Source organism: Prinia subflava, chromosome 5 (assembly GCF_021018805.1).
Source record: "Prinia subflava isolate CZ2003 ecotype Zambia chromosome 5, Cam_Psub_1.2, whole genome shotgun sequence".
Classification (NCBI taxonomy): Eukaryota; Metazoa; Chordata; class Aves; order Passeriformes; family Cisticolidae; genus Prinia; species Prinia subflava.
In genome coordinates, this window is record NC_086251.1 from 4,136,504 (window position 1) to 4,152,826 (window position 16,323).

The following is a 16,323-nucleotide window of genomic DNA, read 5'->3' on the forward strand; positions in this document are numbered from 1 at the left end:
TTTGCTTCGTTTCCTCACTAACTGAATGTCCTTATACTGCTTATTACAAACAATTCTACATTTTGTGCTAAAAACACTGCTTTACTTAGACTACTGGTTTCATTGGCCCTAAATACACTCCTTTTTATGTGCAATTAAAAAAAGAAAAAAAAAGGCTAATTCTTGCAAGTATTTTTAATCTTTAATAAATGTGTTGGTCCTGTTTTTCCTGTGCAATGGAGACTCAGCCTCAAACCTCCATCACAGCTGCAAAATCCATCTTCCTTTTTTCACTAGGCTGCTTAGCCTGTGTTTTTGGATAGGAGAGACTTTTTCTTGTTGTACCTATATGTGCAGTCCCTAAAAGTGCTGCACATCACAGCTCAGAGTCTAGAAGCATGTAGGAAAGAAGCCTGAGTAATTACACCTCTAATTTGCATAAGAAATTATAGACACTTCTTGGAAATTGTCTCAAAGATTCCACATGTGATTGTAGGCAGAGCTCAGCTGAAAATCATCTGAGCTGTGTGAAGCTCTCATCTGAACACTGTCATTAGCGTTTCTAGGCTTGGAAATTTTTTCCTAGGGCTTCCTGCTAATCCAGCTTAATAGTTCCTTTTTCCCTGTAGTTAAAGATGTAAAAGCAGAGATTTGAGGAGAAGTTAATGTGAGCTGTGATTCAAAACGCCCCATTTGTGATGTGTTCTGCATCCCAGTGTGAGAAGAAAGGATTGCGTGAGCTCCCTCTCCACTCACTTTGCAGGAGGCTTAGGAACGAGGAGGCTGAAATATGTTCTGTCCAGCCCTTGCTGCTAGTTCACATCAATTCACATTTTCAAGACTGTCTTCATGAGAAAGAGAGCTGTGCTTCAAAGAAAATTACCCTGTTCAGTCTTGAAGGAGAGAGGAAGAACCTGGACAACCTATATGCTCACTGAGTAAAAATTCAGGTAAAAATGTGTTCTCTAGCAGTGTAATGCTGGCCTGAAAGGCCAGAGAAAAGGTATGTTTATGACTTTGTTCTAACCCCTGTTGGTCAGGTGTCAGAACTGTTACTCCTGAATGTTTTGGCTTTAGAGAAAGCCATCCTTACCCAGCATGGACAGTTTTTGGTGTTTGCCGTGTGGTTTTTGTTGCGTTTTGCTCGTTTCTGACCCAAAGGAGCCAGCAGTCTTAGGAAAATGTCTTTTTAGCCACTGATGGTTGAGCTGTGCATTACCTGGATTTTTTTTTCAAAACTCAGCCAGTTTGAGTTTGAGAGTGAAGAAATGGAGATGGAAAGGATGAATGCAGAGGATCAGAAGTGAAGATGCAAGGGAGAGATCAGACACAGTATCTCCTGCTGAGGGAGACACCAGCTGTGTGATGGGTGAATGCAGACCACATAAGCTGGGAGAGGGATTTTCAAACTGGCAGGGCTTTTGCCTCTTTCTTTACTTGTGCTAAGTAACTTATTTTTTGCAAGCTGCCAGCAGTGCTATTTTCTGAATAGGTGATGTATTTGCCCAAAAGGAATGTTTCTTTGAAGCCACTCTGCTAATTGCAAGGAACTCTGAAAGAAAAATGTGCTTGCACGGTCAGGGTGTAAGAAATGTGTAACTTCGAGGTTGTTTTGCTGGTTTTATTAATTATTTTATTCTTTCTGCCTACGTATGATGTGCAGCTGCCTTTAACCTCCTTCACTGACTGTGTGGGGAGGCCAGGAGTGAGCTACTTGGAATGTCTTAGTTTCAACACTTCTTCTCCCTTTCTTTCTTCTTTCTTTCTTTCCTGCTCTTCTAAAGTGAACATTCATGATGAATAATTGTGTTCCAGTAGTACACTAGGAAACCATGGTGTTGGGTATTATATAAACATCACGACAAAAGATTCCCCTGTGTCTGGTTTACCCCGGGAAAAAGAAGGGAGGTACAGGAAGACTGTGACTTTCTCGAGAAAAAAAAATGAGTCCTTTTGCAAGAGTTCCAAACTGCACTCATTTTTCCTGAATATTGATCAAATTCTGATGTTTGAACTGCCTTCTTCCCCTCTTCAGTTATCTGTAATAAAGAGCTGTTAATGGTAGAGAATGCTGGTAACAAATAATGTTGTATGGCATCTCTTTTTATTAATCTGCAAGGGCATCCAAATTCTTACTGTCTGGTGCTAAAACTTCATGTACTTTGCAGCATGATGATGTCAAGGTTTAAAGTAATGCAAAGAAATACCATTATGTATTCCTACATACTTCTGTTTTCCAGGGTGTGTTCTTGTCCTTTTGGTGAGCAGTGCAATCCTACTTAATATGAAACTATATGGAAAGCAAATGGGAGAAGCAAGGGTGTGATTCATTTGAATTTTAGCAGTAAATCAGGAAGTTTTCTGAATTCAAATGCTGAGTTGGGCTTGGTATTTCTGCATTTCTGCACCTAGTACAAAGTGCATTATTTGTTGCAAAGGAGTTCTCCATTTTCCCTTGCAGCCAGGAGAATAAAAAGTACCCCGTTAGCAATCCATAGCAAACCATTTTTAAAGGAATTCAGCATTTTGCAGAACGAGGATGCAGAGAATTCTGCCCCTCTGAACTGTCAGTTGAAGAACCTGAGCTGACTCAAGGATGCATAAGGAGTGTGCCCAGCCTCAAGAAATCACACAACTCCTGGCTGGCTCTGCCTGTGCTCCAGCAGTTCAGAAATGTTATCCTTTCTGGAATTAGTTTCCTAGAGGTAACAGTCCGTGTGTGTGTGTGTGTTGTTTGCCCTGGTATGGTGGTAGAGGCAGTCAAATAAAGGCATGAGGAAATGTGTGAATATCTCTGACGCTGAATTTTCCTACATAACCTGGGATTATTTTCTGTGGGAAGGTGGATGTTGCCAGGGATGTTGTAGTCATGGTAAGGCAAGGATTGAGGCAGGAGGTGATACCAGTGAGTCACTTGGGCTGGTGAACAAAGATGTTACCAATGCTGTCCTGGAGAAAGTTACATTTGATGTAGGTGCCTATTTTACTGTATAAACCATCTACCTAGTACAATTAACCGAGCTCCTGAAGAGTTGTTTTAAATTGTATTTAGCCTGGCTTTTTTTCTCATCTGAAGTATTTGTTGTGGGCCTGTAAATTTGTGTGGTTTTGTTTGGCTTGTGTGGAATTTTGTTTGTTTTTTTCCACCTGTCTGTAAAGGAAAAATATTTATACAAATAACGTGAAAAAGTCTATAGCAGAATGCTCCTTTCAGTTTTTCCCCTTCCGTAAATATTTTAAATTTCCAGTTCATTTAAGGGATAGCCACCAGAGCCGATGATGAAATAGCTTTGAATCCTGTCTGGTTTTCTAGAGTGAAAAGTGCTTGCTAAGCAAAAAGAGAATATTGGCATAGGGTTTTCTGAAAGAAAGTGAGAAATGGCACAATAACCAAGGACTCAGTGCTGCTGGAGAAGTCAGTGTCGTGTGTCAGTTTGTGTGTGCATCCCTCAGAGTGTAATAAGCCTCTGTGGCTGAATGAAAACACGTCATTGGTTATATGATCCAAACGGCCCTGACGGAATTTTTGGAGCTCTGCTATTTTTAGTTTAATAGTTTAATATTAATCTGCATTAGGAGATGAAGAAGCAAGCTGGCCTGAGTAGCCGAGGGCATAGAAATACATAAGGAAATATCATTTAGTGGTTGGAGAGCACCAGTTCTGCAGAGCAGTCAGCTGATCCTCCCTCCCAGGGCAGCAATTCCGGAAGCCAGGGTTGGTTTACAGGGTGAGTTTGTCTCCTGTGGCAGCCTTGGGAGCACCGGATATTGAGGAAACTTTATCTTGGACGTGTCTTAGCCAGAAATTAAGATGAGATCTTGCACTTGGGGTATTAAAATAAACCCATAAGCAGCGGAAGTCAACAGGCTCAAACAGAATATTCTGAGTCTCAAAAGAGATTAAGGCAATATGAAATGCTCCAGTTGTGAAAATGGCTGTTGCTTTACCAAAATAAAAAAGTCCTACTACAGAGCCTTCCAAAACTTCTAGGGAGGGCTTTTCACTATTTAAAAGAGTCAGAAAACACCCCCACATGGATTGTATGGTAGAATTCAAACCCCACAATTTTTTCCAAAGACATGACAGACTCCTTTGGGTCATTGAAAGAGTTTTTGAAGAAAATCTGGTTAATATTATTCACATTTTCCCAAAATCTGTGAGTAAAATTAAGCATTCACGAAATGAGAAACCAAGTATTGTTTTTGTTCAAAACCTGCTTGACATGGGAATAATATTAGCATTAAATGATCAATTAGCAGTTTGGTTAAAGGCTATTTTAGGTGCAGAAATTGTTTCTGTGTCCTAGGACCTGCAGTGTTGGTGTCGTCCTGAGATGTGTGTCAGGCTACAGGTAAAATCAAACACTGGTTCAAACCTGGTTTGCAGTGCCCAGATCATGGTGGATAAATGACCACAGCAGGCAAACTAACACTGATTAATGCCAGGCGGTGTGCGTTCAAGGGAAAATCTGAATGCCTCACACATTGTATATCACATTAGATACATCTGCTCGGGAGAGAAATCAACTTAGCAGATCGTTTTCAAAGGCTCTATGAAGGTTTGTGTTCCTTTTTTTACTGACAGGTAAACTGTGTTAAACACAGCAGTAAAAAGGAAAATAGCAAGGAGATGATTAAAATCCCCTTGTGTATATTGACTGTGCAGTGTTCTGGTGAATACACAATGCCGTGTGGAGTCAGTACAATGTGGATGATCAGAAACCTAAACAAATCTCCCATGAAGTGAAACAGGAAGGGAAATTGTGATTGTTTATGCTAGAGAGAAGGTGAATGTGTACAATCCATTATGTACACGAGGCAATGAATGGTAAATAAAAACTTTAAGAAGTAGACCAAATGCAAGTTTTCTACCTGACGGGTTCTTAAAGACACAAAGGCATATTAAATGAAGTCGTGGTCTGAAATTCAGGACTGAGAAAAGAGAGCTTATTTTAGTGTGCATCTCCTTGAAACACGCAGGGTACTAAGACTAGCAGTTTTGGAGCTATTAGGATTTGTATTGTTTATAATTCTTCCATGAGCAGGTTATGGGTTTTCTGTGCCTATTGTTGTTGAGAAAAGTAATATTGGTCTTAGATGCCTGGCAGGAGAGAGCCGTGCAATTTAGAGAGCTTTTTGTGATTTATAGCGCTAGAAAAGTTTCATTTGCCATTTTTATTGCTGACTTTCATGGTGTTGTTCTCATGGGAGAGTTCTAAAGCTGCTCATGGTCACTTCCATTTTTCTAGATGTGGTAACAGGATCTGTTTTGATCGCAGTTTCTTGTCGAGGAGCTGCATCAGTCCTTCCTCCTTTGCTGAGCAGTGGCGGTGTGGGGACTTGCAGTGATGTATCTGAGAAGTTAGTGACATCTCATGGTAACTGTGGAAAATTACAGGTGATTGGAGATAAGATGTGGGGTTTATAATCTGGACTTTGCAATTGTGATCTAGGTCAAAATAATTTTTTGATATGCATGTATACACCTCTTGGATTTAATTCTCTGGATTTCATGTTCTATCTAGAAACTAAGTCAAGTATTCGAAGCCTGAAATGAAGGTTTTCAGCCTGGAGTGGAAGTTGTCTGTCTGAAGTCCAAATGTTGTATGTGCAGTACCTATTAATTTGCCACCTACAAAGCAATTATATAACATCCTTGTCTCTGCTCCTTTGGTTTGTTTTAGGCACCAAGTCAGCCACAGAATATGCCAATGGTGGTTATGATATTGTGTCACCTGCTCCCTCAGTGTACCTGGGCACGTTTCAGATTCTGCACCTCCTGGAGGATCTGAAGATGGCCCTGGAGATGCTGGAGGACCCTCAGGAGAAGGAAGCGCTGCGGAACCAAATCCCGGGGGCCACAGCCGCGTGTCTGAGGGAGTGGTTTGAGGAGAACCTGGTGAGCTGCTCTTTGAGCTTGTCCATTCTGTCTGCAAACAGGGCTGGTCAGGTATTTTCATACTCAAATCATTTTTAAAATAACTGAAGTCTCCATTCTTCAAAAACTGCTGAGGGTGGTGAGCAATAATAGCTGAGGATATCGCTGTGCTGATTGCTAAAGCAATGCAGATATAGGAGTAGAAGAAGTTGATGTAAGACCTTATTTTGTTCTTTTGGGAGAGAAGAGGAGGTAAAAATCAAGGACAAAAAAAGTTGCCTTTTCTGTGTGTTTTTTTTAAATTTAATTTGTTTTGTTTCAATGCTAGAGATGAAAAATTTATAGCTATTTACAAAACTTGTGATTTTTAAACTGCCAGTTAAGAATGGAGTGGCATAGAATGTGTCTGTTGAAGGGACAGATCCAGAGTGGATGATGCACCTTTGCTTTTCCTTGCTGCATTTCCTTGGCTTTCAGTGTTACAAATCTCCAAAGCATCCCACACACCAGGCAGTGGGGTAAATGCACAAAGCCTTTGATTCTGAAGGGAAGACATTCCTGTTGGGACAGATGGGGAATAAACATCTGTATGCATGCATACGATTTCTGTGCAAGAAATGTGATAAAAATTCAGCTTGTTTCAATGGAATATGCGTTTGATAGTTGTGTCCCCTACTGGAATTTCCTTCGTTCCAGACCAAAGCTATGAAATTTGCCACCCAGTGTGAGTCGTGTATCAGGAGAGCTGAGGCAGTGAGTTCTGAAGAGTGAGAGCTCTGCAGCTCAGTGAATCCATTCACACTAGAAGCCTCCACAGCAGTTTGGTGGTCATTACTCTATGAAATGCTGGAGTATTATTTATAAAAACCACTCAGAGGTAGCACATTCTCCAGTGGAATCGTGCTCCCAAATGTCTCTTCTAAGCATTCTAAAGTGTGGGCTGATAACTGAGCACAGAGGTTTGGAGTACATTATAATTGTTGTGTTCATCTGAAATGTTACATCAAACCTTGTTCAATGTCAGCAGCAGTAACTGAACTGCAGCAAACGTTGTGTGTGAAATGCACACGACAAACAGCCAAGGGTGAGCTGACTGCTGTGAGATGTTCGTGTTTAGAGTGTTACAGGTCAGATAACAGCTATAAATGGAGAGAGATTTCTTTTGTGGGGGATAAATTCCACTTCTGGCTTTTTGGGGGGTCTAAGCAGCTTCCTTTGAGGCTGGAGAGCTGCTCTAGCATGTCACTGAATAGCTTCAGAGACTACGGCAATTGCTCTGTTTCTAATATTTTACTGGAGTGGGCACTGCAAATATTCCCAGCTTATCCTCATTAGGCACACACATGAGACACTAAAGATACAAAAAGCCATTTCATGTTTTGAAAAGCAGTTAAGTATGCTTCTTTCAAGACAAGTGTGTTGTTCTTCTTCACTTCAGTGTGTGGTTGAAAATTATATTAAAAGTCATTTCAGCTGCCATGATTAATTAGGAATACAAACAATGTGCCTAATGGAAATAATTTGAATGTGTTCTGCCACTGCCCCATGTTGCTTTGCTGGGAAACCACAGGAAGAAAGTCAGAAGGAAGACTGGAGGCTCATTCCTGCTGGATAGCATCAAACAACAGCATTTGACTGCCAGCATTTGGGTTGAAACAAATTACAGGATGAAAGTCCCAGTGATTGTCTGGTGTGTTCCTTCTGCTTTAGCCATTTTCATAACTTGCTGCAGCCCTGAGAGCTCTCTGAGGCCCAGGGTGAGTGTCCCTGCCCTGTGTTTGCCACACAGCAGCATCTGGGACTGCAGCTCTGGTGACAGAAAGTGCTGGAATCTTCTTGGTGCTGTTTTTATTGGAGAAACATCTGGAAACCAGAGATCAGTTGTACCTGCATGGGGAAAGGAATCTCTGCAGAAGATTGCCCCTTGGCCTCACAACTCAAGTAGCTTCGCAGCTTTGAGAACTGCCACCTAATGTGCTGAACTGCACCTTCAAATAAAGAGATAAAGGGTGTGGAGTTCAGCCTTTGGGCAGCTTTGAGGCCCACGGGTTTGTCACTGATCAGGAAGTTTCTGTGGTGATTATAGATTATACAGCTGGTCTCACCTTCCTTCAGGTCCATAGCACCAAACAATGGTGATAATACTGGAGAATTTATCTATGCTATCTCTACTACTACAGATATTAGACTGTCTGAGAATACTGGAGAATTTATCTGTGCCATCTGTACTACTACAGGTATTAGACTATCTGAGAATACTGGAGAATTTATCTGTGCCATCTGTACTACTACAGGTATTAGACTATCTGAGAATACTGGAGAATTTATCTGTGCCATCTGTGCTACTGCAGATATTAGACTGTCTGAGAATATGGAGAATTTATCAGGCATGAAACTCACCAAATGATGTTTGGTGCTCTGATCAATTTAATTTTTTTTATTTAACAGTGGTAACTTTTACATTATTTGTCCCATCTGCTTTAGGTGTGAATACCAAAGATGTGGGAAAATTTAGATATGGGTAGAACTGGAAAATTTTAGGAATCATCTTTCATACCTGATATTACCTTCCCTATTAACTCTTTTTGGAGCAGCTACCTAATTCTGTTTTCTTATGGAAAATCACCATTGGTGATTTGGTGTTTCCTCTAAGATCAAGGCACAGCATCTGTTGGACTGAAAGTGGTTTTTTTGAAAAGGCCATTTTTTTTTGTTTGTTTCTGTGGTCTGGGATCTATGAACAATTCCAGTTCCTGAGTTTACAGCATAACTGGATGCAGTAGCTGTGCTGTCCCTGCTTTGAGACAGATGAAACAGGTCTGACAATGTTAGCTCTGAATTTAGGAAGATTCTGTGTCACATAGAATGGGGATTTTATAGTTGCCATAGTTGCACAAATCTTTTGGCAAACCTAAAACAGAAGAAAACATGATTAAATATAGACTTTTAACTACTTTTGAATCGTATTCAAAACTTTTCCCTTGAAAAGAACTGTTTTACATGGCTTTATGATTGTAAATTCTTGGGCCCTAAAAACAACACAAACACCTAGGGATTATCTGGGACAGTCCATACAACGCAAATTTGTGGATAGTGTCAATGTTCCTTGTTAAATATTTCAGCACTGCCAGTGCCCACGTGACCTATCACGAAGCAGGGAGTCCTTTCAGCATTAAAAATTAACTGCTGCAGTGACTCTTTTCCACACTGTTCATTCTGGGTTTTATTCTATCCACCTTTATGGAAACCTTCCTGGAGTAAAGAGGAACCCTCATGTTCTTACAGTGGACCTGAAGCCTCATTTTCAGGATTGCAAACCATGATCTTCCTGCTAGAGAAACATTTATATTTAAAGCAAACCACTCCATCATGTAGCTTTATCTAATGAGCTTTAAAATACCAATTCTTGAAATCTCAGTAGTATTTTCCTGTTTATTCAAAAGTGTTTTAGAAACTTGACCCTGAAAATCTTTCTCAATTTGAGGAAATGGAGAGAAGAGCAGAAATAGTAGAGGAACGTGTGGTAGAGGCAATTTTTAATGGAATGTGATTTGCTTTATGATGTGTACTGTGCTTTGTTTCTTTTGAAGATGTGTTCTTAAGTGGTAAAACCAGAGACGTTTTAGTAGAAACAGGATACATTTCTTACAGTCTTGGTTGCTATTTGCTCGTAGTTAATGTTCAAGAAAGATTGTTTCCACTGCGGGTTAAAATCAAGGAATATTTTTCCCCACTACCTTCCTAAAGACTTGAATTAAAGCTCAGTTCAGGATTGTGACTTGATGGAGCTCGTGGAGTTCTGAAATCACTTCAAAGTTTTATTGTAAGCATGTGTTAAAGTACTCTGCTGAAACCTAATCACTGGCCTCTCTATTTCACTTTTGTCCAAGATGGGTTTCACAGGGTTATCCATCCAGAAGAGAGGCAGAAAATTACTGAGGTCAGGGCACTTCGATCCACTTGAAAACACGCTTTTATAAAAATATCAAGAGCGTTTTTCAGCAACAGCTGAGTGGGAAGGGAATGCAGTCTGAGCACCGCCAGTTAAACCCAGTGTATTTATGTGCTGGTAGATCTGGCTGTGGAACTCAGCTGCTGGAGTCCTGCTGGAGATATTTATAGCTGATCTCCCCTCTGCCAAGGGGGTATTAACACGTGGCAGAGGGAAAAGGGAGCAGCGGAGCCTGCTTGGACAGCATAGAAAAGGAGTCATTCCATAAGCATTGGTGTTTATTTTTGCCAGCTTTAAACATTAGATGGGTTCTGTTTTCTGAGAAGGACTCAGAGCTCAAAGTTGAATATCCCAGTCCTCTACTGTGCTCCAGCCCCTTTTTGGTGAATTGATGATGCAAGGAAGGCCTGAACTGCAAAATCTGCTCCTCTCAAGAGCTCCCCAAGTGTTTGAGAGCAATTTACAGGACACCAGAGCCAGCAGGCATGTGCCCTTCATGTGTTCAGCCATTTATGAGTACTGGAGAAGGCCTTGGGGACGGTGGAACTGCTGGTGCACAGAGCTTGCAGGGAACTTTCCTAAAGCAGCCCTGATTTTTCCCAATTCTGCGCTTGCTTTGTCTGGGAACCAACCCCATCACCTCTGACTGTGAGCGCTCACTGGAGCAGCTCTCAGAAGTAAGGTCTCCTTCATTATGTGAAGAACTGATACAGGTTTAAAACAATTCTGCAGTGGAGAGGACTGACTTAGATCTCCTTCTAAAAGTGTCATTTTCTTTCAGCTTTCATGATCTTTCATGATCTTTGTAATGATCAGTGATGTTTAACAGAGCCACCTTAAACTGCAGTGACTGGAAGTGCTTAACCAGGATTGGGTGATGGCCTGAGGCTTGGAGTGCTCATGGCAGACAGGTGATGTTCCTGCTGGAACAGCAGGGCCTGTGTTTTATGGAATCTTTCTAGGATTTCAGGGTGCTCTCCTGACTGACATGCAGCTTGCCCTCAGGTGCAATCCTCAGCCCTGGGGCCTGTCCACACCTTGATGCTGTCACTGGAATACTCTGTAGGAAGCCATGATTTGATACAGAAATTGCGTGCTGTCCTTCAAGGAGAGGATTTATTCAGTTTCATTTGTACAGGTCTCATTGAGCTCTTGGCTTCAGTGCCTTTCTTTGCCATCAGTGGTTGAATACCCCATTAGTTCATCTGTCCTTTTGTGTCCGATGTTGTGCATGGAGTCCCTTTTCCATCTCACCTGATCTCTCATTAGAACTTCCAGCTGCATTGCTTTTCACTGATTTAGATGTTAGACACTGTATTCATTTAGCAAGCATTAGTGCATAAATGTATTTTTCAACTGGAGCTACAGGAAACATTGGAAAATGTTTTCCATAAAGTAATTACCAGAGAGAGTTGCAAGAGAAAATTGTTTCCTTAAACAATACTGCTGACAGAAAAGGCATAGAGGTTCCATGGAGAAACTGGAGACAAAATTTAGTTTTAAAAGGCCCCTATATTGATTTGGAGGCACTGATTGAATAATAGAAGAAGGGCATAAGTTGGAAGTATTTCTTTATATAACCCCCATTCACATTTCACAGAATTTGGATGGATAGGCTGGCCTATTGAAATTTGCTAAATCTTATTAGTTATGACAGACATAGCAATACTGTATCCATGACAAAATATTCCATTATCTTTTGGATTAGTATGCTAATAACTAATAACAAAACTAAGTCTTCTCTCAGCTTTTGTGACGATTCAAAAATGGGGTGAAACTCCACTTAATTTGGACATTGTGTCTCGACATGTTGGCATTCTGTTCTCTTCTGGAAGTTGGAAACAATGGGCTTAATTTTTCTCAGTAGTGAAATGCTTAAGAAGAAAAATTAAAAGAATATTTGTATAATCCTTATCAGAAATAAGGACGTGTGAAGGTGTATCTGTAGCTAACTCTATGTTTTGGTTTTGGGTTTTTTTGGTTTTTGGTAGTGTTTTGGTGGTTGTGGGTTTTTTTGGGTTTTTTTTTGTTTTTTTGGTTTTTTTGGGTTTTTTGTTTGTTTGTTTGTTTGTTTTTGTTTTTTGTTTGTTTGTTTGGTTTTTTTGGGGTTTTTTTGTTGTTGTGTTTTTTACTCTGTTTTCCATTTTGATATTTAAAAGAAAAAATCTGATGTACATCATAGCAAGGAGAGGCGAACTGTTACCTGGTAATGGTGTGTATGCAAATGTATGGTAATTATCTTGTTTCAAATGCCTCATATCCTGATTTGTTGCAGGTTTAGTAGTTTCAGCAGTGTTTTGAAGCATTTGAGACAGGAAACTAAACCTGGCGTTGTAATGTGGTGTGTGGTAGGATGGAAACAAGTGTCTTTATTTTCATTGTGTACCGCTGTACTCTGCATACAACTGGGGGAAGTGTTGTCTGTGGTGTTGATAGTCTGTTCAGTGGAAAATATTTTTCAGATTTTTTGTGAAAACAGAGAACTCGGGTTTCTTGCATTCTCTTCTAAATAAGTTTCACGCAAAAAAAACCAGGCCCAGTTCTTGTAGAGCTTGGGCTGGACAAAGTGTTTCAGCATATGGTGAGGAATGTGTGAAACTGCCAGGAATGTGCAAATGTCTGTGGATGAGTGAACAGACAGGAACTTCATCCCAGAACCAGCAATACATTCTTTGTGCCAGCAAAGGGAGGGAGCTGCTCATTGCCTGAGGGGTGAGCAGAGAGGACGTGGCAGTGCTGGGGACATCTGACATTGGAATGGCTCCAGAATGATCACCATGGAATAAGGATGAGGGTTAACCTGCATATGGAGCTGCTGGCCATCCCAGTCCTTCAGTCCCAAGTCAATTCTGATTCTTGATTTTAATCAAAGAGTTAAGGCATGAGGATTGAGTGCATCTTATGCTGGGAAAGGATTGTTTGTGCACCTACAAAATGTCATTTCTTGTCTGTTTCCCAGGATATTGTGTGGGTTTTTCTAAATTATCACAGGGAAAGCAAACATGCTCATCTACAGAAAGTGGTGTATTTTTTAGATTTTGTTCAAGACTTTCTTCTTTCTCTGTGACACAGGCATTATCAGTCAGTCACAATTAAGATGCTAAGACAAATTTTCTTGCTGGAAATACTTCATCTAGATTCCTGAAGGCATTTTTTGCCCTGAAAAAGGGATTTCTTCCTCCATTGTCTTCTACACAAATGGCCTGGGTTTCTTTATACACAAGTATTCCCCTACTCTCTCTCTCTTTTTTCACTCTGAAGCTCTCAGATTTTTCTGCACCATGAAAATGACATGTGTGAATTGGCATGCTGAAAACATTTTCCCTTTTAAAATCTGGTCATAATTCTTTTGTTTCCAAAGCAGCCCAGACGCTAGGATTAGGGGAAAAAATGCAGAGAAGGAGATGTAGGAAAAGCTGATAAGAACTCTTGGGAATGAGTGAATTTTTGTAGCATGTCCGTCCTTGTTGGGCTCCCCTGATGAGGCTGGGAGGATGCAAACCTGGACACTTGATTTCTTCGCCTAAGAGAGCAAGTGTAGCTTCCTTTAGTCTTTTCAGGGGCTGGTGGGATCTGAAACCAGAACAATCTCTAAGTTATTGATGAAAAGGAAGACCTGGAGGACTGCTCTGAGTCCTCCTATTCCTTTGCCCCTTAATTTCCCATGGGATTGAGAAGCAATAGAAGAACACCATTGACCATTTGCATTTGTGCTGCACCAAAACCTGTATTTTATCTCAAATGAAAATAAAATTACTGAAACAATGCTAATGAATACAATTTTTTGGGTCCATAGGGCCCTAGCTGGAAAGAAAGAGAGGGGCAAGTGGTGGAGAAGCAAACAGCTCTGTGCTTCTTCAGCTCCGTGTTGGTAGAAGAGGGAGAACACCAGACAGTGCCTTTCCCTCAATGGTTCTAAGAGGATTTCTGGATGTTTTCTTTCCTCTTCATAGTCTGGAATAGCTGGAGGGGCATGAGATGTGTAGCTGAATGTTTAAAGCGTTGCTGCTTTCAGTTTCAAAGCTCTTGCAGCAGTTTGTTTATTATTTAAAAGAAACCTCAAGCCTTGTTTGAAGTTTGAGATGCTGACTGAAAGGAATGGCTCACGTGGCTGAGTGGGTTTTGTTGGTTGTGTATCAGCACAGAGGTTCTTGGGCTGGCACTTGTGGTGTTCTGCAAACGGAGCTCATTCAGGTCTGGCAGTGGTCAGCAGTTTTCTGTGGAAGTATGGAACTGGCAAATAAACCCTGATGATTTATCATACAGCTTATGGAACATACAGATATTGCTAACTTGAAATTTTTTACTGCCCTACATTGCGTTTGTATTACCATAATAATGTGTGTTATTTTATTTTTGGGGATGGCACAGGAGAAAGCAGACGATTTGATGGGGGCAAGAGAGCAAAAGCTGTATCAGTCTCACTCTGGGGTAGCACTTGAGAGTGGTGGTTCTGCCGTGGAAGGGGGGCTTGTGCTTCTTTGGTTTTTTAGCTCTCCCTGAACCAGAAACTGGTTCTCAGTGAAGAGCTACACTCAGACATGGATTTCCTGAAAATAAGAAAAACATACAATGGTAACCTGATGAAGCAATCCTGAGATTGCAGCGTGTTTTCCTTATTTTCACACTGCCCAGAGAAGCTGACCTGCTTTCCCAGTGTGAAAAAGGCATATTGTGTGTGTGGCTCTACGCAGATATTTACTATATGTAATATGCTAGGTAGAAAAGTTATGCAATATTAACATTTTAAATAATATAGTAAATGTAGTTTTTAACATTGAATCTAAGTAAGAAGTGTGTGTAAGGTATTGTCCTTAGCTCAAGAGCAAAGAGAAGATAACCCAGAGGTTTCTACACAGAGAGAACAATTACAACAAGCCAGACTAAAAACCCCTCTTGGATGTTTCAGAGGGAAAGATACATATCTCCTCGAAACCACCCTGGTCAAGCCAGACCATGCATATCTCCTTGAATCCACAAAGCTATCTGGTTAAGCCAGACTCCAGGACGCCAGGGGTTTTGCAAAAGGCTCGTGGCAAACGGGCTTTTCTTAGATAAAGTATGCATATTCATTAAAGTTGGTCCTCAAAAATAGAGAGGCTTCTCTCTAACGGGGCCCTTCTCCTTCTCAGCCTTTGTCTGGGAGGGAGGGGGGACGGTAGACCCGGGCTACCTACTTTGCTCTTATTTGCCTCATTATTTGTCCTGTCTCTGAAAACTTTTTTTTAAACTTTTATTATTGTATTAATATTTTTATAACCAATTTTTATTCTTTATTAAATATTCATAAATTTCAAAAAAACGAGTGATTGGCATTTATCACAATTTGGTAGCAGAGGATGGTTTAAAATACCCCCACTGTGAGTACTGTGAGAGGATTAGAGACCAGGGAGACGCGTCCCGCCTGCATTAGGCGGCCTCGGCTCTGTTCCTCGCAGAGTACCCCAGAAAGGGGTAAGATCCAAGGACAAAGGGAGACAATAAGGCAAAGAGAAGGGAAAGAATTCCCTAAAAACCGCGGTAACCAGCTCCTAACATCAAAGTGTACACGAAGAATAAAGACCCAAGGACAACGGAGTGGTAAGAATTGCTGGGATTGGGGGTGGCAGCGTTTGGCGCGGAACGGGGGCTGAAAGTGTGTGTGCCTGAGAGGCGGGCTGGGGTAACACCCGGACCTTCCAAGCGAGTGCGGAGTCCCCTACGCTGCGGTTCCGTTGTCCCGCGAGGGAGGCGGCCAGCACCGGGACGAAAGTGAATGGTAAAAAGGAGTGAGAGAAACCCCCCCAGGGAAAAGGTAAAGTGTGTGAAAAAAGGGGACCCTAAAAAACTTTTGCTGGGTTGAGGAAAATTATTCCAAGAACACCCAGGTTATTTTAATAATCGGCTGGGTTGAAGAAATATTCCAAGAACACCCAGAATTTAGCTGGGTTGAGGAAAATTCTGAGAGCACCCAGGGTTGATAACCAGCTGGATTGGAGAGAAATTCTGAGACATCCAGGGTTATGTTAAATTCTGCAGAATCTATGAAATAAACCCAAGACATCTGGGGTTGGGAAGAGAAATCCCAACATTGCCAGATTGAAGGTTTGTGAAATACATTATCTGGCCAGGGACTCTTAAAGAGTGTAAAAGTGTGTGGAAAGTAAAAGGTACCTTGTAGTTGTGATTGTTTTGTTGTGCGTGAGATTAAGTGAAAAATAGAGTGGAGTGAATGTGGACGAATGAAAGTATAGAAAGTGTAGATTTTTATTTTATTTTAAGCTTTATTATAGTTCCTCAGAGAAGGTAAATTGTATTAAGAAATAGTGTGGGAGAAAGGAGAAAAGTAGTTTTTGTGGGGTAAAAGGGAAGGTGAACAGAGACAGGGAGGGGTAGAATAGAGAAAATTTTGAAAGAAAAGGGATAGAAGTCCAGTGGGGAGAAATCATCGACAGAGATACCACCCTAGGATCGTCCCCTGGGAGTTGCACTGCCGGATCCGGTGTTGGTGCCTGTCTCAGTCCCAGTGCTTGCC

General features: G+C 41.1%; 1 protein-coding gene across 11 annotated transcripts in view; it reads left to right on the plus strand.

Annotated features, from left to right (window-relative positions):
- PPFIBP2 (PPFIA binding protein 2) overlaps positions 1-16,323 on the plus strand; it is a 99,056-nt gene that overhangs the window by 26,022 nt on the left and 56,711 nt on the right. For 10 of the 11 annotated variants that reach the window (XR_010080439.1, XM_063397612.1, XM_063397617.1 and 7 more), the window contains one exon: positions 5,664-5,878. Coding sequence is in view for 10 of the 11 variants with exons in the window: in XM_063397612.1 (XP_063253682.1) it covers positions 5,664-5,878 (215 nt within the window). In the remaining variant the exon portion in view is untranslated. Of the gene's footprint in view, positions 1-818; positions 930-5,663; positions 5,879-16,323 lie in introns of those variants that run through there. The other variant, XM_063397620.1, reaches the window with a different exon arrangement.